Here is a 23,396-nt window from a genome sequence, read left to right as displayed (position 1 = left end):
ATAGCGATACAAGGATTGACTGTTGAAAATTCTAGACACCATAGAGTGGTCTGGTGTGCATCATACTCGACATTTATGTGGAGAAAAAACGTTTTAGGCTTTCTTAGAAATTGTTTAGATTATAGTTGTGGATAAGTACTAGCTAGGAAATTTGGTAAGCCGCCGTTTGTCTTTCGTTTGAGTAAAAGTAGGAGAAATGTCACTGTTCATGAAGGGTTCATTCGATCCGTGTATGAGTTCTCATAGTTACATACTTACATACATCCAAGGAGGCATGTCAAATACAAGTGTAGGAAGGGATCCCAATCAAAGCAAGATAACCTAGATGGCAAGTCGTGATGTTCCGTTCTGTTCCTCTCACAGTCTCACTCCCTCTCCACGATGATATTGATGTCCAAACTACTTGGTCAAAATTTTCAAAATGTCTATGTCTTCTTGTTTTTCAATTCACTTTGCAACGAAGAAAAGCATCTCATCAGCGTATCTGAACTAGTGATATGTATACGAAATAACTCATCAAACGGAAAGTTACCTTTTTTTCCTAAAATAATCATGGGGAAAATGAATACAATTGATTTTTTTGGGTGTCTCTCTCACACAAGTCACAAGTACCTTGTAGTACTTAGCCGAGAACAGTGCTGTGATGTCACGCAAATCGCTGCATCTTCTGCAGCCAGCAAATGATTGATGTTTCTGCCACACACTTCTCCAAACTAAAGCCAACTTGCATAAGCCTGTGGCCAAACATTGCCACTCCCAAGCACACTCTTTCTTTCTCTAAACACTGAACCCACCGATGAATGTGCAAATGGCACCAAAATCAGATCCCAAACTTAACAACTGGATCGAAGCTCTAGTGCTAGCAGCCCCCCTCCATCCAAGTGGGGGGCTTTTCTATTCCCTTTGCTGCAAGGGATCTCTGATTCCATCCATCCATCAGATGCCGCAACCAAACCACAGCCCTGAGACAGGAGGCGGTATAAACAAACAAATCTTGACATCCCAACAAGATTGTTTATGCGCCAGTACTACCCAGCCGATTAGTTAAGAGAAAAGTACGCATAAATATGTCTGAATGGCCCCTCCACTGGCAGATGATTCCATGCGTCTCCCTTTTTTTTTACGATTTAAAACTTGTCAGAGTTAGATCAAGCCTTGCTTTCCAGTGGATCCTCAGAGAGACCAAATCATGCGTCACCGGGTAGGTTTAGGTGTATTCTAATCCGGTCGTCAGAGAGCTAGCTAGTTTAAGAGGAGACGGCAAGTGCTGGCTAGCTTTGAGGCGATGCCATGGGGCTTTAGGCGACAGGCACACTTGGGACGGAGCCATGGATGATAGGGCAGGCCTGTACGTGTCAAGGAATTATTAGCAGCGTCTTTAGGGGCAGGGAATAAGGGAAAAGATCTTGCTGTTGGGTGGACGAGTTCGCCAAGCTTGGTGACGGATTAAAGAAAGGGGAGGGGGAGAATTGACCACTAATTCTTCCACGGTCTGGGATTATTGCGAGCTCGCTCCTTTTGAAGCGCTCGTCTTTCTTTTGGCGCCCTTTCTAACCTTTTCAGAGTGCTGGATGCATGTTTCTGCACCAACAATCCTGAACGAGCAATGCTGACCACTAGTTATTTACTAGTTAATAATCCTTGTTTTTAGAATGGAGAAATAAAGTGTGCAAGCATCCTCATCTCCGAAACAAAAGCAACTTAACTAATGGAGAGAAGAATGCAGCCTAATAATCCTGAAAAAGATGCAAATCGTTCAGTAAAGAGCACTCACTCATTTTGAGAAAAAGAGAATCCCAGGGAGCCATGGGCGGTCCTCTCTAAGCGAGTATGGTGGTCAGTTGGCAAGCTCGCGGTTATGGGAGGCTGCAGGTACAAGCAGGCAGCCCTACACCGAATTAACGCTCCTCGCACGGAGACCAGAAGTTAGTAGCAGTAGTACGCTACACATCAAGACCAGAGCGGATCGGAACCTCCAAGATCCAAATCATTTGTGAACGAAGAGAGCTAGCTACCAGAGGGTCATGTGAATGTGTGGCCAAAAGATTGGAGGATACCAAAAGGAAGGTTTATTTAGGCTTAATCAATTTACACGGTATTCTGCAGTTGTAGGCAGCATTTGTATCCTCCAATCTCCACACGAATCCATAATCGGCTGGATTCTTAATTCTAGAAGCCATCTAATTTTTGTATTTTTCAAAATCGAGCATTTAAAATCGGCGGAGGCCGGAACAAACAAACGGAGCCGAATACTGCCGCTACTGCTGCTACGTGCACAGTAGCCCACGGGAGCAATTCACCATCCACGGCAACAGTGGCACGTAGCACACTGCAAAAACGACCCGTCACCCATCACTGTACTGTTGGCCCTGTACAGAACTCTGACTTCGTCCATCAACCACACCCTCCATCCACGCATGTTACTGCATCTCGGACGGCGAATCAGGGCGCCGCTAAGCCGGTGTCGCCGGCGGTGTAATCTTGGTTAAGCTTCTTCGTCAACCACGTGGCGGCATTGATCGCCGGGCAGGCCATCGGTTTATATTAACCTAGGATGCACAAATGCCCAAGTGACCTGGCGTCAACCACAATTTTGTACTAATTGCAAGCATGTAGAGTGTACTACTGCGCACGTACCGTACGCACAGCTGTAGATGGGCGGCTGTGTTTGCATCTGTCTGGTGATGAATCGGAGGGAAAAGAAAAATCTCGCGATGATTGGAGATTCGGAGGCGCCACGGACAGGTGGGGGGTGGGGGAGAGGAGAGAATGGGATGGGAGACGGGCGGCCGCCGGAGCCGGAAAGGCCAGCGGCACATGCGGCCGGCCGGCCGGCCAGGCAGCGGTAGTAATTGGGCGGCTCGGCGATAGCTCGCCTGCCCTGTCCCGGCTCGCCGCCGGCCGGGCGGCCGCGACGACGACCCAGAGCCCGGAGACCAGAGAGAGGACGGGGGGGTGCCGCGCGCGGCAGGCGGCACGGCCGCTGTACCGGGGGCCCCACACATTGAAGCCGGGATCGAACGGCCGCTGTTGCCGTCGCACACGTGGACGGACGGCGGCGCCCTGGGCCAGCGGGATCGTGCGTACGATACGAGCCAGCCGATGACGGGGGTCGGGGCGATGCCGCCGCGCGTCCCGACGCCGGCGGCGGGGCCCGGCTGACGGTGCGGGGGGCACCACGGTGGCAGCCGGCAGCCCTGCCGTGGCCGGCTGTCACGTCGGCGCTGTGTGCTGGCAGGGCTGCAGCCACCGATGGCCCGGCTTTCCACGCGGCGCGGCCTCCTCGTGCTTTGGAGCCGACGTGGTCCGTACCACGTGCCACCGTGCGCGTACAGCTAGCTAGCTGTATGTACACGTGCCAAGTGAGATCTCCGATTTATTTACTTCTACGAGCAGTAATAACATAACAAAATTAGCAGTGCATGGGAGAGGTACGGTGATTTAATACTAAAAAAACGAGCATTTTGCAGCTGAAATTCCTGTGGAGCAGAAGCCAAGCTGCACACACGGAGAGAGGACCGGAGCACGTTACGGCACGTGCATCCGCAGCTACGATCCCGTCGAGATGCATCGCCCATGCACGCAGGCAGGCATTGTTTGGTGAGCTCCATCCATCCAACCAACCAAAGCCCGGAAGCCCCGCGGGCACGCACCGCCAGTCCGCCACCGCCGTGCCCTGCCCTGCATCTGCTTGGATCCGTGTTGGATGCGATGCGACTGGCCGTCTCCGATCCCTTCAGGTTCACTTCAGAACACGTACCTGAGGGCCGGCGGCTGACGCACACCAGCCATCAAGGCTTGTCCCGGCGTGCACGCATGGGCATCGCTCGATCGGCCCGTCCGTTCGTACGAGTCCCTGGTCGACACTGATTTTGGGCATGCACAGGGCGTTGGATCATGCACCGTCCACTTGGCAAAGTTTTAATTAAGCTACTGCTTACTGCTCTAGTAGCTAGTTCTGTTTCTGAATCTCTGAAAATCTGAATGGGTGGGTTTTCGTAGGATCTGCTAGCCGCTCGTCGTTCCTAATTGGAATGAACCGAATAGGAAAGGTTGCTTTTTGTCGCACTACTTCTACTTACGCCGGAGCGCGCGCGTTAATTTCGATTTGATTCGTGGTCGGCATCGACCACATGCCAGATTCCTGCTGGGCTTCTGCAGGTGGCCTGGCCGCCTCGAGCTCGCTCTCTCCTCTAGCCCTCCACCCAAGTGATCGATCGGGCAGAGTTCAAGGGCATCCCATCGTCGCCAGTGATCGCAGGGGCACCCCCCATCTGCATCCATGGGCCCGGCCGGTCACCGACACCCATTTCTGGGGCTAATTCGTCGGCAGCTGCTTGTTTTTTTTTCTTCTTCTAATTAAGAGAGATGCGTGCGTGTATTTTTCACAGTATCACCAGGGGGAAAAGGTGTACATGGAAAACTGCTTCCAGATTGATCTGCTGGTAGACTCTGCATGCGCGCCATACGGCAGCAGAGGCGCCCAAGAGAAAGAGAAGGGCTCGAGGGCAGAAGGTTGTTGCTCGATCGCATCAGGAGCCGCGAGCCGCGAGCTCCCTCTCGATCCGTGCCCCAGCAGCAAGCATGATGATGCATGCCAACCCAAGGCAGCTCTTGGGAGACAAGGCTATGGGGATGACACCACACGCCAATGGATGGTCGGCGCAGGTCATCACACGAGAGAGAAAATGCAATAACAATGCTAGCTGTTGCTGGGTTAGCAACGCAAGCTCGAGCCGTCGCCCCTGCCGGCGGCACCAATGATTGGGCGCGGCCGGCGCCTGCCCTCCCTGCAACCTCTGCGATCGTCCCGGCTCCATCCTCTTGCTCATCGGTCGAGTTGTTCGTCGTCGCTCTCCCCAGGCCAAGTGAATGAACGAAGCCGCCGGCGGCAGCATGCAAAAATACCACAAAAACTGAACAGTACTAGTGCCGGTACACTCAGATCACGTCACACTAACCCTATCATATCATATTCATGTCGAGTGGCCCAGCCCAGCCCAAACACAAAGCTTCAGAGCTTGGAGAAATTAATATAATGGCGTGGTTGCATGCATGCTGTGCCGCCTACTAGCTGCAGATATATACAGCTCTCCGCCGGCAGCTCGCCGTGGGCTCACTCATCAACCCGCCGCCAGCGGGCACCGGCCGGCTCAATGCAACTTCCTCGTACGATCGACAGTGCCGTCCCTATCCATCTCCTGGCATGCTGTCTACGCCGCGTACGTGCTGCTCGCGTTGTCACTATGATCCGGTCGCTGCGTTGCTCTGCTCTTCGACTCATCCGACAACTCGGTGTAATTTTCTTGCTAGCTAACTGAAACTGCTTGCATCTGCCTTTGGCGCCGCTACTGAACTTGCATTGCAGCCACGTACATCTTGTGGCTCCGATCGATCGATCTTGTCATCACATGGATAGCTCTTAGCAGCACACTAAGGGTTTATTTGGAGGAGGTAAAGTTAAGCGCTAAACTTTAGCACATATTAGCAATCATACACATGCTAAAATTTTTAAGTTTTAATTAACTTCTGTTTGGATACACTAGTACTAAAATTTAACGCTTTCACCGTTTAGCACCTGCATCCAGAACTGTTTGGCCCCGACAGAGTTAGCTGGAGGATGGACGGGGACACGCTGAAAGGGTCGTGCTCATAAACACCCCCCAAAAGGCGCCTTCATCACGAGTAGAAGTTTAGTGTGTGGACGATAGGTAGGGGCTAGAGACCGGTCGTCGTCCCGTCACCCATTTGCAAATTCATAGTAGTCGGCACTAGCTAGCTCATCATTAGTCCGATCAAAATCAGATCAAGTGGCAGCCGAGCTAGCTGCGAGCGTGTATATATGTGGATGTGGGTAGCTTTGCTAGTCAAGCGGCCCGATTCCCGGCCGGTCTTAATACCGAAAGGCGACCTGCAAGAGGAGACTGGCCAATCATGAATTCCTAGTCCGTGCGTGTATCAGCATTTTTATCTTGCCTTTGGTCATGGACCGGCACAAGTTTTGCTTAATGAGTTACTATAAAATGGTATGGCACGTAACTAATATGGAAAAGAGAAATAAAGTAAAATACCACGCAATTAGTATGTGAGTAATAAATAGGACCAAAAAACTAATGGTTGCATATGGAATTGATGTTTATCCTTTTCTCGAAATAGATAAATACTAGTTTTTTTCCCTTAATTTATTTGGCCAATTTTAGGTATATGGGCCCAGGGATGACTATCGAGGTCAAGGTTCCTGCTAACGCGGAGGGAGCATATGATATGATGCCTTTCTTCCCAGGAGTCAGCAAACAGCTGAATTATCGGCACATACACTGCACCGGCCGAATTTTTGCGGTTGTTTTTCTCTCTACTTTCCTTTTGGTCTGACACCGCAGCAAGATGTTTTCTTTTCCCTCCAGTAAATTCTTCACCCCTCTCGGTCTCAATGCATGATGCTGAATGGAATGGAGATGGCTGGCTCATAGTGAAAGCAGTTCTCACCTGAAAATTGGTCAGTGCCACCGCTTAACTACCTCAACAACGGCAGGCACCAACCGTCACTAATAGAAACGGTCATGATCAATGCGCCAGTGATGGCCACGTTGGTACGCCCGCCCGATCGATGCTATGTACACAGTAGCAGTATCAACAGAAAGCGCCGAGCGATGAATTCACATGTGCACGCATATGCCCTACTAGATCGGCCTACCAGACTCTCGCTCCTTTCTTTCTTCCTCCTTTGCCACCACCAACAGAAGCAGCAAGCCTACCTGTTAGCTACAGCCTGAATGCCCTTGCAGATATAATTGCAAACTTTGGCCTCTCTAGTACATTACAATTTAGCGATGGTAGTATGCACACGCACGCACCCCAAAGCAAGCAAGAAAACCTAACGAGGTGCAGGATAGAACTCGTCGAGATGGCGTCATCATCGTATGGCATGGTTCGTTCCCTCTGGTCAAGAGACCTTCTCTGGCCTCTAACGAGCATGTGAGCCGCACATGACGGTGTTCCCCCTACCTCCCTCGCTCTCCGGCCTCGCGTCGCAGGATCGACCGGGCTCGGCCACACGGCCACTTCACTTCTTAATGGGAGGCGACGGACACGGACGGCTCCCGGGTGCAGCGCATGTGGCGCAACGGACAGCGGCCGCCGGGGCAGCAGCGCCGTCGGATTGCGTCGGGTCGCCGCTCCCCCCACCTCCCGGCGTCGCGTTTGAGGCGGGGAGGGTGGGGGGTGAGCGGGCGGGGGGCGGCTACGGAGCACAAGGGCCAGCCAGGTATATGAACGAACAGCCACGGCGACGCCGACGTGAGCTTCGTACTTGCCGTGTCCGTGCGCTGCTGTGTGCCCTTGCCGCCACGCGTCGAGGCTGCGTTGACGAGCCCTCACCGATTTCTCACTTTCTCACTATGGTAAAACTTTAAAAAGTACTTGCGTTGCGTGTGGTTAGTTCTTGTTTTCCTTTCCTCCTCTCTTCTAGAGTGTCGCTTAAAGAGGAATGGAGCGTTCCATACTCCACGGATCACGATTTTTTGCCTCTTGACGAAAGGATCCGATAAGCTAAGCCTAAGATGGCTTCCCTTAGGTAGCGTTTGGTTCCAGAGCCAGGTGGGACGGAGCGGCTCCATCCCAGATTCTGGAACGGAGCCGCTCCGTCCCGTGTTTGGTAAACTGGAACCGAGCCGCTCCGTTTTTTGTTTGGTTGCAGAGTAACTGGAATGGAGCCGTTCCGTTTTTTGTTTGGTTGCAGAGTGACTGAAATGGAGCGGCTCCATCCAGTGTTTGGTTCAGGAGTCAAGTCAAGTAAAAAATAGTAACGTTTTTATGTCTTAGCTCAATAATTCATACAAAAATAATAAGAACCATCACATGAAACAAATATTACAACTATTGGAGATCCATCATCCAAATTTATGACAACGTACATAGAGAATAACCATGAGAATAATCCAAGTTCATGACAACATACATAGAGAATAACCATGAGATTCATCCAAGTTCATCACGACATACATAAGAATAAACATAAAGATTCATCTAGGTTCATGGCATATATACGACCATGACATACAAGTTCATGTCACATAAAACAAGCATAGAGAATAATCCATAGTGCCTTGTTCATGGATACAACCAAAAGCCAAGTGCGATTGCTAACTAGCAAGCCTACATATTAGAATTAACAAACTTGGTAACCATAGAGAGCTTGTACAACAGCGGCGCATCCATGAAGCCATGTGCAATATTAGGATTGTTCAACAAATAAGAGTAGTACTCCGCCTTGTGCTCAAGCTCAAAACCAGGAAGGCTATCCACAGCTTCAAACAAACCCGGTGGCAAAGCTTTCTTTGATGCTGCATCACGTATGGCATTAGCTATGGTTTCAGTACCACGATCAAGGGCTTCAATCAAAGGATCAGCTCCATTGTCATCCCTTTTGGTTCTCTTGGATGGCCTATTTCCTGAAGCCGCTGTGTCTTCTTGGGCAAGAGTACCATTAGAGGTTGTCCCAACATTCATCTCCTCTTTGTTTGCTTCCTCATCAGCATCTACCCCAAGAGGTTCACTTGACATCTTTGCAAATTGTCCCGTTGCAACACTGTCACCAAATATGGTAGCTAGATTGGCATAGTACGGGAGCGGCTTGTTTATGTACTCGTCATCACCCTTGTTTCTATCCTTTCCCTCTTCATCCTAATATTGAACAAGACAATTAGTATACATAAGGCAACACGAATAACAAAATAAGTTATAAAGCGCAACAATGTAGTTACCTTGAAATGACTAGTATACATCTCATGATCCCAACGAATGATAAAATTTTCATCATCCCAACAAGAAGCACTCTTGTTCTTAAGTATGTTGATCCTAGCATACTTTTTCTTCAATGTTTTCAAATGATTGGCAATCTGTTCACCGCTTCTATTAATCTTGAAATGCTCATTCAACGCCTTAGCACAAGCGTTGAGATGAACTTTCTTATAACCCGTAGAGGTTTTGGTTCCATCAACAACAAGGTTAGCAAGAAAAGTTTGAACAAAACTGGATTGACTTGCTGTCCAAACAGTGCCACCCTTGACCTCTCCCTCCAATAGCATGAAGAACTTTGTTGAAGTACCGGCTAACGGTTTCTCCAGACCTACCAAAATTAGTAGCAACTACCCTATTCCGTTGATTGTGTCCAATGGTGTGCAAAAACATCGCTAATTGCTGCTCAATACACATGTGTATAGTGTCTTCTAATAGCCCACGATCTCTAAAGAGTTTACAAAAGCGGAAGAATGATGCTCTGTTAAGCCTAAGCATATTGACACACGTCGTATCATTCTTCCAAATTTTATCATTGAGATAATCTAATCTTTTCTTATCTCTTTCATCAATTGGACCATAGCTAATTTGTCCTACGGGAGCATGATTATGACGTTTTCTCTTCCTAGTTTTAATTATCATTGCCATCATCGAAAGCCACATATAAGCAACAGCGGCATACATAAGAATCTGATCCTCCTCATCCATCTATAGACAACGTAAATGAAATTACTATTTGCATAGGATCGAAATAATATTACCAATTATCAATGTAAAGCGGCGTTTGATCAATATACCTTGAGCTGCAGTGCACTTTGTTGTAAAATTTCGTGCTGCCGGAAAGTTCACGGGCTCCTGCAAAATGGAAAGAGATACGTTGGTCACTGTAAAATTTACACAAGACAGAGAGGGTGAGACAGGAGGCGGCGGAGGCAGGGGGCCGGGGGCGCGCGTGGGCAGGGCATGGCCGTGGACGCGCGGCGCGGGGGGCGGGCGCGGCCGTGGGCAGCGCACGGCCATGGGCAGGGGGCAGAGGCAGGGGCGCGCTCGGCCGTGGGACGGAGCGGAGGCAGGGGCAGGGGCACGCGCGCGGCCACGGGCAGGGCGCGCTCGGCCGTGGGCAGGGGCGCGCGCGCGGCCAGGGACGGGGCGCGCTCGGCCGTAGCGGAGGCAGGGGCAGGGGCGTGCGCGCGGCCAGGGGCGCGCGGGGCCGGGCGCGGCCGCCGGGCGCGGAGGGCGGCGGGTCCGGGCGCGGCGGCCGGGGGCGGGGGCGGCCGCAGCCGCCGGGGGGGGGGGCGGGGGGCGGCGGGGCCGGGCGCGGCGGCCGGGGGCGGGGGCGGCCGCGGCCGCCGGGGGGGCGGGGGGCGGCGGGGCCGGGCGCGGCGGCCGGGGGCGGGGGCGGGGGCGCCAGCGCCGGGGGGCGCGCGGCCGGGGGCGGGGCCGGCGGCGCCGGGCGCGGCCGCCGTGGGCGGGGGGCGGGGGCGACGGGAGGACCGCCGGGGGCGGGGGCGGCGGCGGGGAGCAGGGGACGGGGGCGGGGATGGGGGAGGCGTACCTGATCCGTTCGAACGAGAGCGGGGGTGGGGAGCGCGTGGCTCGCGAGCGGCTCCGTCCGCCAGAAAAATTGGAGCCTCCCCATCCCGAATCTGAGGGGAATATTCCCTAGGTGGGATGGCTCCGTTCCACTGATTCGCGAACCAAACACCCCCAAAACGTGAATGGAATGGCTCCGTTCCACTTCGCTCTTGAACCAAACGCTACCTTAAAGGAGATATTTATTTAGGTCTTCCGGAATGAAGTGGCGAGTGGCAGTTAAGAGCTCTAGTTGCGCAGTTGGATAATGCACATGGCGCCCAACAGAAAGCATTGTCACTGTCACCTTAACGAAGGGCACTCCCATCCCATACAAATTATTGCTGTTGACTTGCCCAAGAGTACGTCCGGCAGACAGCTACTCGCCGAAAGATCTATAACCATCGCTTGAGGCAGTACCTCCTCTTTTGACCTTCGGATTGGATAAAATGGTAAAGGCGGGAAAGAAACAAACAGTACTGCAGGAAAGAAATCATTTCGTGCATCAATCGGCACCTGAAAGGATGCAACTTTCCTGATCTCGGGAAAAGGAAAAGGAAAAGGAAAAGGATGCCACTTTCCTTATTTCGGATGAACATGTCATGGCTAATACCATTCGTCCATGAAAATATGCCTGTAGAAAGTGTCCCAATTGGACACTACGGTAATAGGCATGTCAATGAATCAGATCAACGAACAATGATCAGCCCAGGTCACGCCGGGTCTTCCAGCAACAGGCAAGAAGATACACCTCAGGCTTTGTATTCCCATAGGCATCATCCAAAAACTAGCTAGTCAAAAACAAAAAGACACCAGGCAAGCACGAGCGGAGGAAGCCCAATACAAATTCTAGCAGCACTCGATTAAGAATGCTTCTGAATTAGACCTCAAGGTATGCAGCATATATACACGACTACATCACTACATCTCACCGGTCCTCACCATTCACCAATGTTTAAATAGCCACAGTACCTCGCCCTCACACCCTGGCACCCACCTTGACAACCTTCCTCTGGCACCAGCTAGCTTAGCATGATTTCACAGAGTGAATTCTCTTCAAGTTACACTATACTGCAAGCACAGTAGCAACTGAAGGCTGTTGTAATGAGATCATCATGGCGCTGCATGCTGGTGGCTTCATGACCCAAAATATTGTTTAAGTGGAACAATTGCTTCATAAGTTATGTTCCAACTTGCCAGTAGATCAGATAACTAGTTAAGCTTCTACTACAGCTGCTAGATCCTCTTCTGACAATGTTTCAGGTGCGACAATCTCTTCAGAAAAATCACTCAGGGAACCGTCTTCAGCCTCCTGCTCTTTAGGTGCTTCAGTTTCCAACAATTTCCTTAGTTTCATCTCAAGATCTTTAGCAACACACTCGTTTTCAGTAAGGTAAGACTTAAGGTTATCTTTACCACGGAAACTCATATCGTTATAAGTATACATTGCACCAGCCTTTTGGACAAGCTTGCGCTTCAATCCGAGTTCAACAAGCTCAGAACTGCGGCATATCCCCTTTCCAAATTCAATCTCAAAGTGTGCAGTCTTGAATGGTGGGGCATGCTTGTTTTTCACAATCTTCACAGCAACTTGACTACCTATTGTCTGCAAATAGAAGAAATCATCATTCAGAAGCAACATAAAGTCAGGGAGCACTAAATCTCACTACATGCAACAAAACTAATATATAGTCAGTTATTCTGATTCACTAAAACAAAACAGCTTACATTTATGCTTGTAGAGTGACAGCACATGTATGTGCCTATAAGTTGCCTATTCTATGTGTCTAGTAGTGGTTCAGATAAATAGGCCTCATGCAGACATGGACATCTCTGTTTCGACAGTCATGCTGTGAATATATTGTCTTTTACATGTTAAAGTATTGGTTAATAATAGAAGACAGGCAAAATGAAATGCTAAAGATATGGCTTAGTTAAATACCTCTTCGCCTTTCTTTACCAAACCAATACGCTTGATGTTCAAGCGAACAGAAGCATAAAACTTCAAGGCGTTGCCACCAGAAGTGACCTCAGTTGGCCCCCCAAATCCAAATGTGGCTACCTTGGCCCTGGTCTACAATGGGGATGAAGAGACTAAGTTGGTATTAAAACTACAGAGGTCATTTTAAGGAAAAGAATGTATACAACTTCATTAAAAAAAGATTAATTGCATGTAGAAATGTTAAGATTGCACAAGAAGAATCTGTGACCCCTCAAAAAATGGACAGAACTGTTAGCTAATGTTTCCTGATCAACAGCGTGGCATTCCTTTTTAGCTTTTACGAGCATGTAATTATGGAACTTGAAAGAAAAAATGTACAATTATATTACACCCTTAATTATAAAGTGAACATGTTCTGACTTGTTTATGTGTTGCTTCGCTTCAATGAGGCACATAAAGAAATCAATGCTACATAAATTACTTTAACCAAAGCCGAGAAAATTATGTATGCCTAATACCTGATTAATAAATAACAGAATTGTCTGGGAAAGTGAAAGGGAGTGGCTCAGCTTGCGAAGAGCTTGGCTCATCAATCTAGCCTGAAGAGCAACATGTGCGTCACCCATCTCCCCATCAAGCTCAGTCTTTGGGACAAGAGCTGCTACCTGCATCATAAAATAAGATAATATGAACTGTACAGCTAAAGCTGAAAGAAAGGGATTCTTCCAGGTTATTAAGATTGAGCTGCATGCTTGAACTGCTAATTGGAAAATGATTTCCAAAACTAAAATGGAACTGCATCATTGCACAAATAGAAAGCAACTCCGCTCAAAAAGAGAGAACCAGACTGGTCAAGCAGCAAGATGGAGAAAAATCTTACACTGTCTACTACTACAACATCAACAGATCCACTTCGAATCAATGTGTCCACAAGACTGAGTGCCTGCTCAGCACAGTCTGGCTGAGAAAGGAGTAAATTGTTAGTGTCAACGCCAATTGACTCCGCAAGAGCTGGATCCAAAGCGTGCTCTGCATCTACAAAGGCACAATAACCTAGAAAATGGCAAAAATATAAATTCATTAAGAATGTTTTAATAAAAGCTGAAAACCACAAGCTTAAGCATAGAAATTCTTTTGCTCTTAAACTAAGATTTAAACTACTCAAATGATCAAGACAGGGAAAGATGATAAAGGATTAGTAGACAAAGTAAGTTCAAACTAGAGAAATGTGGCGTTCACAGCCAACATCTTTTCATGTTTAAGGTAAGACAGCTTTTCATTTGCACTTCAGGTATTGTAACTCCAATTCTTCAAACAGCTTCTGTTCAATAGGCAGGCTAGTAATATTTTAAGGAAACCGGCATCTGTGAATGGAACTGAAAAACTACATATGTTCATGACTTAATTAAAGAAGAACACTTAAAGAATTCTGATTTCAAGGTAGAGGGAGCGCTGGGGGGCTCAATAGGACAGCACATCCTTTAGTGGTGAATGCGAAGAAAAAACAGCTGAACATTAAATTCACAACATCATGCGCATGCTATAAAATCCCAAACTTCATAGTTTTGGTTATCCTAGTTATTAATGCACTTTCCTCTTTTTCTATATCCTAAGTAACAACTTGCTTGAGCAAGGAAATCATATTATTCCAAGAGGGGTGGAAAGTTCTGAGCTTACCCCCATTCTTTTGTGCTTGTGCAATGACATGTAGAGCAAGAGTTGTCTTGCCTGAAGCCTCTGGGCCGTAAACCTCTATGACACGCCCCTACAAAATAAAATACATCAATGAAGAACACCAGAAACTGGACAAACTTGATTTTCCAATCTGAAAATAATATAATGCAATGATAAACTGAAAAGAAGCTCTACTTAAATCATTTATACGCAATCCATACCTTTGGAAGCCCACCAGTTCCTAGAGCCATATCCAAAGCGAAAGACCCAGTAGATACTACAGGTACATCTCTATGGCCTTGTGAACGGCCAAGCCACATTATTGCCCCCTTCCCAAATGCAGATGTTATTTGATCGATAGCCTGGTGTAATGCCAAGTCTTTCTTCGACATATTCTCCTCACCAGAGTCAGTTCCACTTGACTTCGACTTCTTTTTGGCTACATAGGCGAAAGAAACAGTAACTGATCCAGTAGGTAGTAGCAGATAAGTATAACAGAAAGAAAGGAAGAAATCATACAGTAGTATAATCAAGTTACTATGAAGGTAACAATACGATTAAGACAACAAAACTATATGGATAGTATGAGCGGAACTACAGATGCCAATACTCAGTATATATAATATAAAAGCAGGTGCAAAGAGCATATGGGGATTAGTCTACAACCTTTAGATGAGAACTCTCTGTAATGAAACGTGGAGCCACATATCCCTTGAGTATAGCTCTGCGCAAGTATTAAAGCATCAGAAACATAGTAAATCACTAGGAAGAGTCTTTTCTAATTCTAGTGCATGTATCATATTGCATCCAATATTATTACTATTTTTAATTCTAGCCATCTAGAGCTGCAGCGCATACTACAGACAAATATTGAGTCAGTCAATTGGATTACCATTGGCCATCCAGTTAGCATAGCATGAGACTGATTGTAACCTCGGTTAAGGCAGTGGTGCCTATCTACTAATCTGACACAGACGATTTAAGAATGCCATCAGAGTCAAAGCAATAAAATATTAATAGCAATCGGGAATGCTTATGACTACGTATCATGATAAGGTTAACAAATTTACCACCCAGTATGAGGAAACGGCATTTCCCACGGAAGCGTGATATTTGGGCGGCGCTCCATAAAGCAGGGAGAAGTAAGCAAGTGGTCAACGTGTATCAATTTAGTGAGATAAAGTAAGTCAGACACGGAACTAACGGGTTTGCTCAGTCGCCAACTGAGATTGGAATGGAGGAATCAGCCCCAAAAAACCGCATACGAACGATCAGACCCCGCGACCGAACTAGGGTCCTCACTCCCAATCAGCGGTAGAAACACTACACGAAACATATCGATCATTCCATCGGGAACCCACCACTCGCCAACCTATCCCAGCCCAAAATTACAAAACCGATTAAATACAGCGGAGAGAACGGAGGGTTGGACCTCAGGGTGAGAAGAGGAGGCCGCGGCGGCGGCGAAGGCGCGCCGCAGCGACACGCGCTTGAGGAGGGTCGCCATGGCCGCGTCTTCGTCTCCAACCGCTGGAAGCCGCGGCGGCGAGAAGGGCGGTGGGCGGAGGAAGGGGGCTAGGGTTTAGGGGTTTTGCGGTGCTCGGGGTTTGGCTTCCGGCTCCGTCCCCTTTTGAGTCCTGACTCCACCTCTCCGGGCTCCCACTCCGGATGTCGGGAAGAGCGCCCCACTGGCCGGCGGTCGCGGGACACCGCAATGGACCGCCCGTGGACCCAACTCAGCGCGGAGCCCGCTTGTCAGAATCACCGGATGACTCAACCGTGGACGTGGTCCACAGTGGTTTCTTCGTGTTGACTGAAAGTGGTGGGTCCACTGAAAATCGTCTGATGGGCTCACACAGAGGCCTCACTTGGCCCATCAATGGACGAATACGGCTAGGCCCATCTGGCACCGTCGTCTTCTTTCCCCTGCACAACTTGCTTTGCAGTTCGCGTGAGGTCGTCGTCTTCCTCCGGATGACTGGAATCTCGCCCAAAACCCAAACAAAGCTACTGCTTGGGGGGCTTCCCTTGGGTGAGATTAAATCCTTTGGGGCGCCATTTCCGCCTGCCGCCTGCGTTCTCTGCTAGGAGAGGTGCGTTCTTTCCATAGCCATTTCCGCTCTTCTCGTCAGGCTCACTCCGTCGCTGGCTTCTCCTGATCCCGCGACGTTGCTGCTTCGGGGGCTGGCCACTTCATCTCCATCGTGTATTGCCCCCTCCGCTCCTCGGATGCGGCGACCCAGGGTCAGGCAAATCGTGCAGAGAAAGCGGCACAGCGGGGCGTCGTTGTGGTAGTGTGGTGGCGCTGCTAGCGACCTTGGGGGAATTTCGTACCGCGTAACGGCCCCTGCCGCCGGTTGCCGTACAGCGGCCTCCGCCGAAGCATCCGCCGCTCCCGCGGGTGCCCACCGACGGCAGCCTCGAGCCGACAAGATCGCCGTCCACAACAGTAACCTGCCGACACTTTTTGCAAATCAGCCCTTCATTTGCATCCGAATATTTTCACAATGCCCCCTTATTTGGATCGCGATTAATAATCGCGATCCTAATATTTGTACAAACACCCCCGATTTGGATCGCGATTAGTAATCGCGATCCCACTATTTTCAGAAAACCCCCTTATTATTTTCACAGAACCCCCTGCTTTGGTAAATCAGTCCCTCGTGTTCGCCGGCTGCGGCGGCATGGATTTGCCGGCAAGCCGCGGCCCATGCGGAGCGCTCGTTCAGACCTCCCGCTCCTCGTGGTCATCGTGGTGCTTCTCCTCCCGGCCTCCCTTCTCGTCTTCCCGCCGCTTCTCCACGTGATATTCGCGTGAATTCATCGTCTTCTCCGGCCTCAATCTCGCAACAAAATCATCAAATCCAGCTGCTGGTTTGGGGGAGGGCCTCCTTTGAGTGAGATCCAATCTCTAGGCGCCATTTTCTTCCAGCGTTCCCTACAGGAAAAGTCAGGGTTCTCCCCATGCCCGTCTTTACTCTTCTTGCCCCGCTCGCTCCGGCACCGGTTGTTGTTGCTCCCGCGGCATCACGTGTAGGGATGGCAATGGGTCGGGTTCGGGTCGGGTGGAGCTAAAACCCGACCCATGAGAAAATGATATCGGGTCGAAAACTAAACCCACACCCGCACCCATGGGTGGAATTTTGCACCCACGCCCGAACCCGTCGGGTTTCGGGTCGGGTGCGGGTGCCCGTCGGGTTTTGCAATTAAATATGTGATGAAGCAAAAATCAAAGACTATTCCATAACATAAATCCACAACAAGCACTATTCCAACATAAATCCATACAGCCACATAAATCCATAACATAAATAACTATTCCAACAAGCACTTGACCATAAATCATTAAATCCATAACATAAATGTTGTAACGAATCAGAAATAACAGGATTACAGGAACAAACAAATATAAGTGCTAGTTACAAAACGTGGTCCAGCACTCCATCAGAATTCAGAACCAACAAGGCATGAAGGCAACCGGCAACCACCAAATCAACAGCCACCGATCAGATTCAATGTCACTCAATCATACATGAATCAGGACCATCCTTGCAATAGAAAGGGTGAAAGTAGATCAGATTCAATGTCACTCAATAATATACAGCAAAAGATTACTATAAATTTATATGTAAATATTTATATGTGAATACTAAAAGAGTGAGTTCTTACCATTTCTTCCTCCCTATCATCTAGATCAGTCAATAACTCTTTGATGAAACCGGACTGCTCGCCTAACATATCAGCTCGAGCCCAAGCTTGCATGCACATCAAACTTTCAACAGTTTTCGGAGCAAGCCTACTACGGTGTGGACTAATTATCCTTCCCCCAGTACTAAAGACTGACTCAGATGCTACCGTTGTAACAGGGATAGCCATAATATCCCGAGCAATCCTTCTCAAAGTTGGATATTGAACCCCTGCATATTGCCACCAATGAATAATGTCAATCTCTTGAGTTCTTGGCAATGTTGGCTCCTCCAAATATAAATCCAACTCAGTACGCAGATAAGTGGGGCATTGTTCTGGTTCCTCTGACAAGAACTTGTCAAATATGTCAAAGACAAGATCATCTCCTTCGTTGTTGACAATATTCTTATTGGCTGTCCTTACACCATCAGTTGTAGCCATCCCTTCCATAGATCCTTGATATTCCAACACAAGTTCATACAACAAATTTTTGACTCTACAAACTTCATTATCTGCATATGAGCTTTGTTCACCATAAATAGTTCTATAAAAGGCCCCCATGAATTTCAGTTTGTACCTTGGATCTAAAACAGTAGCTACTTCCATAAGACCATGCACATCTTTCCAATACTTCTTAAATTTCTCTTTCATCAAGTTTGACATCTCTTCTACCTTAGGAATAGAACTAGTTCTCCATTTCTCAATAGCCAAATAAATGCCACAAATTTTGGGGAAGAAAAGGTTTGCTGTGACATAATTAGTGCCCGACAATAGCTCAGTTGCATCATAAAATATCTTTAACCTAGCACAAAGCTCCCTAGCAAAGTCCCAATCATCTTTACTTGGTTGAAAAGGAGCACAAAGCTTTTCTTTGCTAGCAAGCCGATCAAAAACAGCTTCATACTCTAATGCAGTGCTAAGCATGAGATAAGTTGAATTCCATCTTGTCTTACAATCTAAAGCTATTCTTTTCTCATATTTGATATTCATTTGTGCTGCTGTCCGTTCAAAACGTTCATGTCTCTTTGGTGTGGCACTCCAAAAACCAACACTATCACGTACCCTTTCAATACCCTTCTCCATAACAGCTATTCCATCTTTCACAATTAAATTTATGATATGTGCAGCACAACGCATATGTAACAATTTACCATGTAGCATGAGAAAGGTGAGGGGAAGCTTATCTTGCATGGCACCCATCAAGCTGTCATTGGTTGTGCAATTGTCAAGGGTCACTGTGGACACTTTCTTATCGATCTGCCAATCTTGTAGTACTTCATGAAGGACATCACTAATAACTTCACCTGTATGTGGAGCTGGCACATAAATAAACCTGTAGAGAAAACACACTTGTTACCTTAAAAGAAAACAAACTTATCACATGAACAAAAAGAAAATGAGTTCAGTTATTCAATTACTACCTCAAAAGAAAGCTTTTCAGTTTCCAATCACCATCAATAAAATGTACTGTAACAGACATGTATCCTTTTCTTTGATGATTTGCTGTCCACATATCCGTAGTTACTGCAATTCTAGATTCACATTGCTGCAAATAATTCACCAATGATTTCCTTTGCATCTCATACATATCCAATATATCCTTTTTCATGGTATTTCTGGATATTACTTTAAAGAGAGGTTGCAGTGCTGCACAAAATCTCCTAAATCCAATATGATCAACCATAGATAATGGGTACTCATGAATACATATCATCAATGAAAGTTCTTTCCTAGCTACTTGCTGATCAAAAGCATACTTCTCCACTACAACAGAGCCATGCTCATTTTTGCCCAACTTTAAAGTTGTTTGCTGCAGACCTTTTCTAACTTGACGAGATGCACAAATATTAAGATGGCCACGCAAATGAGTAGTACCAGATTTACCATCAGCAACAAGATATTTTTTACACCAATGACATTGTGCTTTTTGTCTGCCCCCTATTGTAACTTCATCAAAATCTAACCAAACATCGGATTTACGCTTTCTCTTGCACCCTACCACCTGATCATCTTCACATATAACCACATATTCCGTACCTCCCGAAGGTTGAGCGTTTGATGAAGGAGTACTTGAGGAGGGAGCACCATTGGTCGGCGTTGGGGATGGAGACGGAGTAGCAGAATCTGTACGAGCAGCAGCAGCACTTGAAGCAGTTTGCGGCCTTGATTGATTCGATTGTGTCCTCGAAGCAGGATGTGGTGGACGACTTCGGTCTGTGGCTGCTGATTCACCCTGCCGGACCATGGGGCGCGTCGGGGTCGGGGCCGGAGCACGGATTGCCTGCAGCTGCAGGAAAGATTTCCATCAGCACTGACATCGACATCTAAGAAATTCTGGCTAGCTCGCTAGCTGGGCTTGCTTGATTTGCGTTGCCCAAGTGCGCGCGACTCACCGCGTCAAGGGGGCCGGACACAGGGGCGCACGGGGCCGGAGCAGGGCTGCAGGGGGCGCAGCCGCGCAGGGGGCCGGTCGGCCGGAGCAGGGGGCGCAGGGGGCCGGACGCAGCGGGCGCAGGGGGCCGGAGCAGGGCTGCAGGGGGCGCAGCCGCGCAGGGGGCCGGTCGGCCGGAGCAGGGGGCGCAGGGGGCCGGACGCAGGGGGCGCAGGGGGCCGGAGCAGGGGGCCGGACGCCGGGCGCCGGAGCAGGAGGCCGGACGCAGGGGGCCAGACGTCGGGCGCCGGCCGCCGGAGCAAGGGCCTGACGCGGGGGGCCGGACGGAGGGGGCCGGAGCAGGGGGCCGGACGCCGGGCGCCGGCCGCCGGAGCAGGGGCCTGACGCGGGGGGCCGGACGGAGGGGGCCGGAGCCGGGGGCGGACGCAGGGGGCCGGCCGGCCGGAGACGCAGGGGGCCGGACGCAGGGGGCACAGCCGCGCAGGGGGCCGGAGCAGGGCGCCGAACGCCGGGCGCCGGAGCTGGTGCGCGCGGCGCGCCTGGGCGGTGGCCGCGTGACTGCGTGAGGGACTGAGGCCGGGAGAGGGATGCTGGCTGGGGCTGGCGGCTGCTGCCTGTGCCTGCTGGTGCTGGGATGGGGAAATTGGGGGAAGGGGCGAAGGGCAGAACCGCAGAAGGGGGTAGGGTTTCTTGTTGGGCTGGGCTAAAATTGCTAAAAGGCTTCTTTTCGGGCGCCCGATGGGCATCCACGGGTCCATTTTAAAACCCGAACCCACGCCCGAAATTAGACGGGTCGGGTTCGGGCGGACCCATGGGTGCAAAACAGCACCCAAACCCACCCCCGTCGGGTCTGAAACCCGACGGGCGCCCGAACCCGCGGACCCGATTGCCATCCCTAATCACGTGCTCGCCAAAACGGAACCACACGGCGGCATTTCGTCGGTACGCCGGCTTTGTTTCTCATTGGTTATGTGATCTTTCTGTGCTTTTGGTTATGGGACAGAATGGCCTTTGCGGCTCATGGCTGTGGTCTGAGAATTCTCATGGATCACCTATTGGGCATTTTGTAGATATAAACTGGTGGTGCAAAACGTGGAATTATTTGTGTGCCCGGAATTTAGCATTCTTTTGAGGGCTGAGGCTTTGGATTGGTACTGATCCAAATTTTAACCTGTTAATGGAGTGTCTTGATTTGATTTCTGGGGCTTTAAACTGTATTAGTACCTGTATTCATCACATCTCTATTTGGCTTTGCAAGTTTGATCCATGTGAAAAATCGGGCATTGGCTTAAGTGAAGTTAGTTCACAGTGCAGCCTCATGTTGGATACAGTGTCATTAATAAAAATTATGAAAATTTTAAATACAATCGCATATACTGCAGGAATGACTAATGCATGTATGTTTTGCTATTGCTTTCAGTTAAAACAAAACTAGTCATGGATGGCAAGAATTTCGGCCTTAGTTGTTCCTTGGGTATGGAGGATGACAGTCTAAACTTGTCACGGTTTCTGGACAAACTTTTCAGAGAGGTCTGTAGTTTTGACACCCAAAACCTGAGGCACTTCACTTTTGCATTTTGATGATGATTTGAGTTGCAGTGGGAGGATCGCAAGGCAAGGGGATTGTTTCACCATGACATCAGCTGCTGTGAGACTAAGGTTTTCATTTCATTTCCATTCTCTCTGAATAACTGCCCAAGTTTGTTCTGGAGATTTTAGTTTTCTATCTTTTTTACAATCATGTGATGATAGGTATTACCTGGAGAACGCAACTTTGTGGCAACATTAATAGAAGGGCGTGATCAAAAGAAAAGGCCAACTGAGTTTGGAATGAACCAAGTCCTCCAGCCATTTGATAGTGGGAAGTTCAATTTCACAAAAGTTAGGCCAGAGGAAGTGATCTTCAGATTCTGTGAAACTGATAAAGACTCTGCCCAGTATTTTGGTGGTGCTCCTGATACTATTTCAGCTTCTTCTAGCGCCATTTTGATTAATGTCAGTGTGTTCCCCTCTCAAAAATTTACTTACACTTTAGAGATAGAATCAAGATGTGATTGATTGTTTGTCATTTCCACATCACAGGTGAGTCCAATCGGTTACTGTCACGTGCTTTTGACCCCCAAAATCCAAGATTGTTTGCCACAAAGGATTGATGAAGAGAGCTTCTTAATAGCCATGTATATTGCAAGGGAGACAAGAAATCCCTTCTTCAGAGTTGGTTATAACAGTCTGGGTGGATTTGCAACCATCAACCACCTTCACTTCCAGGTTAGTCGGCATCATATATTTGTAAATTAATCTACGGAAATTGTCCTTATTTTACAGTACCTCTCAACAAGTCCTGTACTGATATTTTGTTCATTAGGCTTACTACTTAAAAGTACCATATCCAGTTGAAAAGGCAACCACGGAGAAGCTCACAACCCTAGTCAATGGTGTGAGCATTTCTCAGCTGGTGGATTATCCAGTAAGTGGTTTTGTGTTCGAAGGTGGGGCAAGTCTCGAGGATTTGTCAGATGTGGTTGCGAAAGTCTGCATCTTCTTGCAAGAGAACAACAGACCTTTCAATGTCCTTATCTCTGAATCCGGCAACAGTGTTTTCCTCCTACCACAGGTATTGGCATGTAACCTCAGTTGTTAAAGTCCTGAATTTTGAAACAATGTTCTTAGTTCATACTTAAGCATCGTGTTGACGTTTATCTCCTGCCAAATCGGTCGACCAGTGCTACGCGGAGAAGCAGCGCCTCGGAAAGGCGAGCCAGGAGTTCCTCGACATGAGAATCAATCCGGCAATCTGGGAGCTCAGTGGCCATTTGGTACTGAAGCGGAAGAAGGACTACGACGAAGCCTCTGAGCCAAACATATGCAGATTTTTGGTTGAAGCAGCTCTTTCTGAAACAGAATTCCAAGAGCTGAAGCGTTGTGTGCTGGACTTCCTGACTGTCTCTGATGCTTGTAATTTAGATATAGATTCCTAAAGAGTGATGACTGTTTTGAGTACTGCATTCGTAACTGTTATGATGGTGTATCATGCGTTTGTGATTTTATTGTTCATCTTTGCAATGAGAATCACCTGTCTTCTCCCATAATTTCACAACAAAACCACCGGATAGTGGTGCTCAGTGGCGAATCGCAGCAAAGTGAAGAGGGGGTTTATCTCCCTTCTCTTCTTCTTCCTCCCCTCTTTTCCTCATTCTTTGTTCCTAAAAATGGAGAGTCGCTCAGGGGGGTATCCATTGATCTTAGAGCTTTAGGAAGGTAGGGGGGCTCGATCCCTCCTAGCCCCCCTTAGATCCGCCCCCGGTGGTGCCTAGAAAGTGATTTTGTATTTGA

At 48.7% G+C, this 23,396-nt stretch overlaps 3 protein-coding genes and 1 long non-coding RNA gene across 5 annotated transcripts; 1 reads left to right on the top strand and 3 right to left on the bottom strand.

The window, feature by feature from the left end:
• Nucleotides 1-8,068: 8,068 nt before the first annotated feature.
• Nucleotides 8,069-9,062, bottom strand: LOC112895619. Its single transcript, XM_025963592.1, has 2 exons — nt 8,763-9,062; nt 8,069-8,682 (listed from the first exon to the last, which is right to left on the bottom strand). The coding sequence occupies exons 1-2, from the start codon at nt 8,781-8,783 to the stop codon at nt 8,155-8,157; spliced, it is 549 nt and encodes a 182-aa protein (XP_025819377.1). The 5' UTR covers nt 8,784-9,062; the 3' UTR covers nt 8,069-8,154.
• A 59-nt stretch (nt 9,063-9,121) lies between these two features.
• On the bottom strand, nt 9,122-10,480 carry LOC112891428. Its single transcript, XR_003228553.1, has 3 exons — nt 10,352-10,480; nt 9,594-9,651; nt 9,122-9,504 (listed from the first exon to the last, which is right to left on the bottom strand). It is a non-coding gene; the product is annotated as an uncharacterized LOC112891428 (long non-coding RNA).
• Nucleotides 10,481-11,005: 525 nt separating this feature from the next.
• On the bottom strand, nt 11,006-15,641 carry LOC112895330 (DNA repair protein recA homolog 3, mitochondrial-like). Its single transcript, XM_025963278.1, has 8 exons — nt 15,417-15,641; nt 14,651-14,708; nt 14,206-14,423; nt 13,988-14,075; nt 13,191-13,363; nt 12,829-12,975; nt 12,311-12,442; nt 11,006-11,974 (listed from the first exon to the last, which is right to left on the bottom strand). Exons 1-8 carry the CDS (start codon nt 15,489-15,491, stop codon nt 11,585-11,587), a joined length of 1,281 nt encoding a protein of 426 aa, XP_025819063.1. The 5' UTR covers nt 15,492-15,641; the 3' UTR covers nt 11,006-11,584.
• Nucleotides 15,642-15,907: 266 nt separating this feature from the next.
• On the top strand, nt 15,908-23,152 carry LOC112895978 (GDP-L-galactose phosphorylase 1-like). 2 transcript variants are annotated; one of them, XM_025964001.1, is made up of 8 exons: nt 16,114-17,010; nt 20,962-21,005; nt 21,484-21,593; nt 21,663-21,722; nt 21,816-22,058; nt 22,146-22,331; nt 22,429-22,677; nt 22,787-23,152. In XM_025964001.1, exons 1-8 carry the CDS (start codon nt 16,949-16,951, stop codon nt 23,039-23,041), a joined length of 1,209 nt encoding a protein of 402 aa, XP_025819786.1. In that variant the 5' UTR covers nt 16,114-16,948; the 3' UTR covers nt 23,042-23,152. The 2 variants fall into 2 exon arrangements, with proteins under 2 accessions (XP_025819787.1, XP_025819786.1); XM_025964002.1 differs by lacking the exons at nt 16,114-17,010; nt 20,962-21,005 and adding an exon at nt 15,908-16,077.
• The last annotated feature ends 244 nt before the right edge of the window (nt 23,153-23,396 follow it).

The sequence above is a fragment of the Panicum hallii genome, chromosome 5 (assembly GCF_002211085.1).
Source record: "Panicum hallii strain FIL2 chromosome 5, PHallii_v3.1, whole genome shotgun sequence".
NCBI classification, from domain to species: Eukaryota; Viridiplantae; Streptophyta; class Magnoliopsida; order Poales; family Poaceae; genus Panicum; species Panicum hallii.
This window is presented reverse-complemented; position numbering and strand designations above follow the sequence as displayed.

Excerpts from the sequence above, each read along its gene's own strand:
- LOC112895619 (XM_025963592.1), bottom strand. The coding sequence starts at position 8,783 with ATGTATACTAGTCATTTCAAG. Across the intron at positions 8,683-8,762 it reads TGTATACTAGTCATTTCAAG|GATGAAGAGGGAAAGGATAG; the intron begins GTAACTACATTG and ends GTTCAATATTAG.
- LOC112895330 (XM_025963278.1), bottom strand. The coding sequence starts at position 15,491 with ATGGCGACCCTCCTCAAGCGCGTGTCGCTGCGGCGCGCCTTCGCCGCC. Across the intron at positions 14,076-14,205 it reads GAACTGGTGGGCTTCCAAAG|GGGCGTGTCATAGAGGTTTA; the intron begins GTATGGATTGCG and ends TTTATTTTGTAG. Across the intron at positions 13,364-13,987 it reads ACAAGCACAAAAGAATGGGG|GTTATTGTGCCTTTGTAGAT; the intron begins GTAAGCTCAGAA and ends GCCATTTTCTAG.
- LOC112895978 (XM_025964001.1), top strand. The coding sequence starts at position 16,949 with ATGCCCGTCTTTACTCTTCTTGCCCCGCTCGCTCCGGCACCGGTTGTT. Across the intron at positions 17,011-20,961 it reads GTTGTTGTTGCTCCCGCGGC|ATCACGTGCTCGCCAAAACG; the intron begins ATCACGTGTAGG and ends TTGCCATCCCTA. Across the intron at positions 22,678-22,786 it reads GTGTTTTCCTCCTACCACAG|TGCTACGCGGAGAAGCAGCG; the intron begins GTATTGGCATGT and ends TCGGTCGACCAG.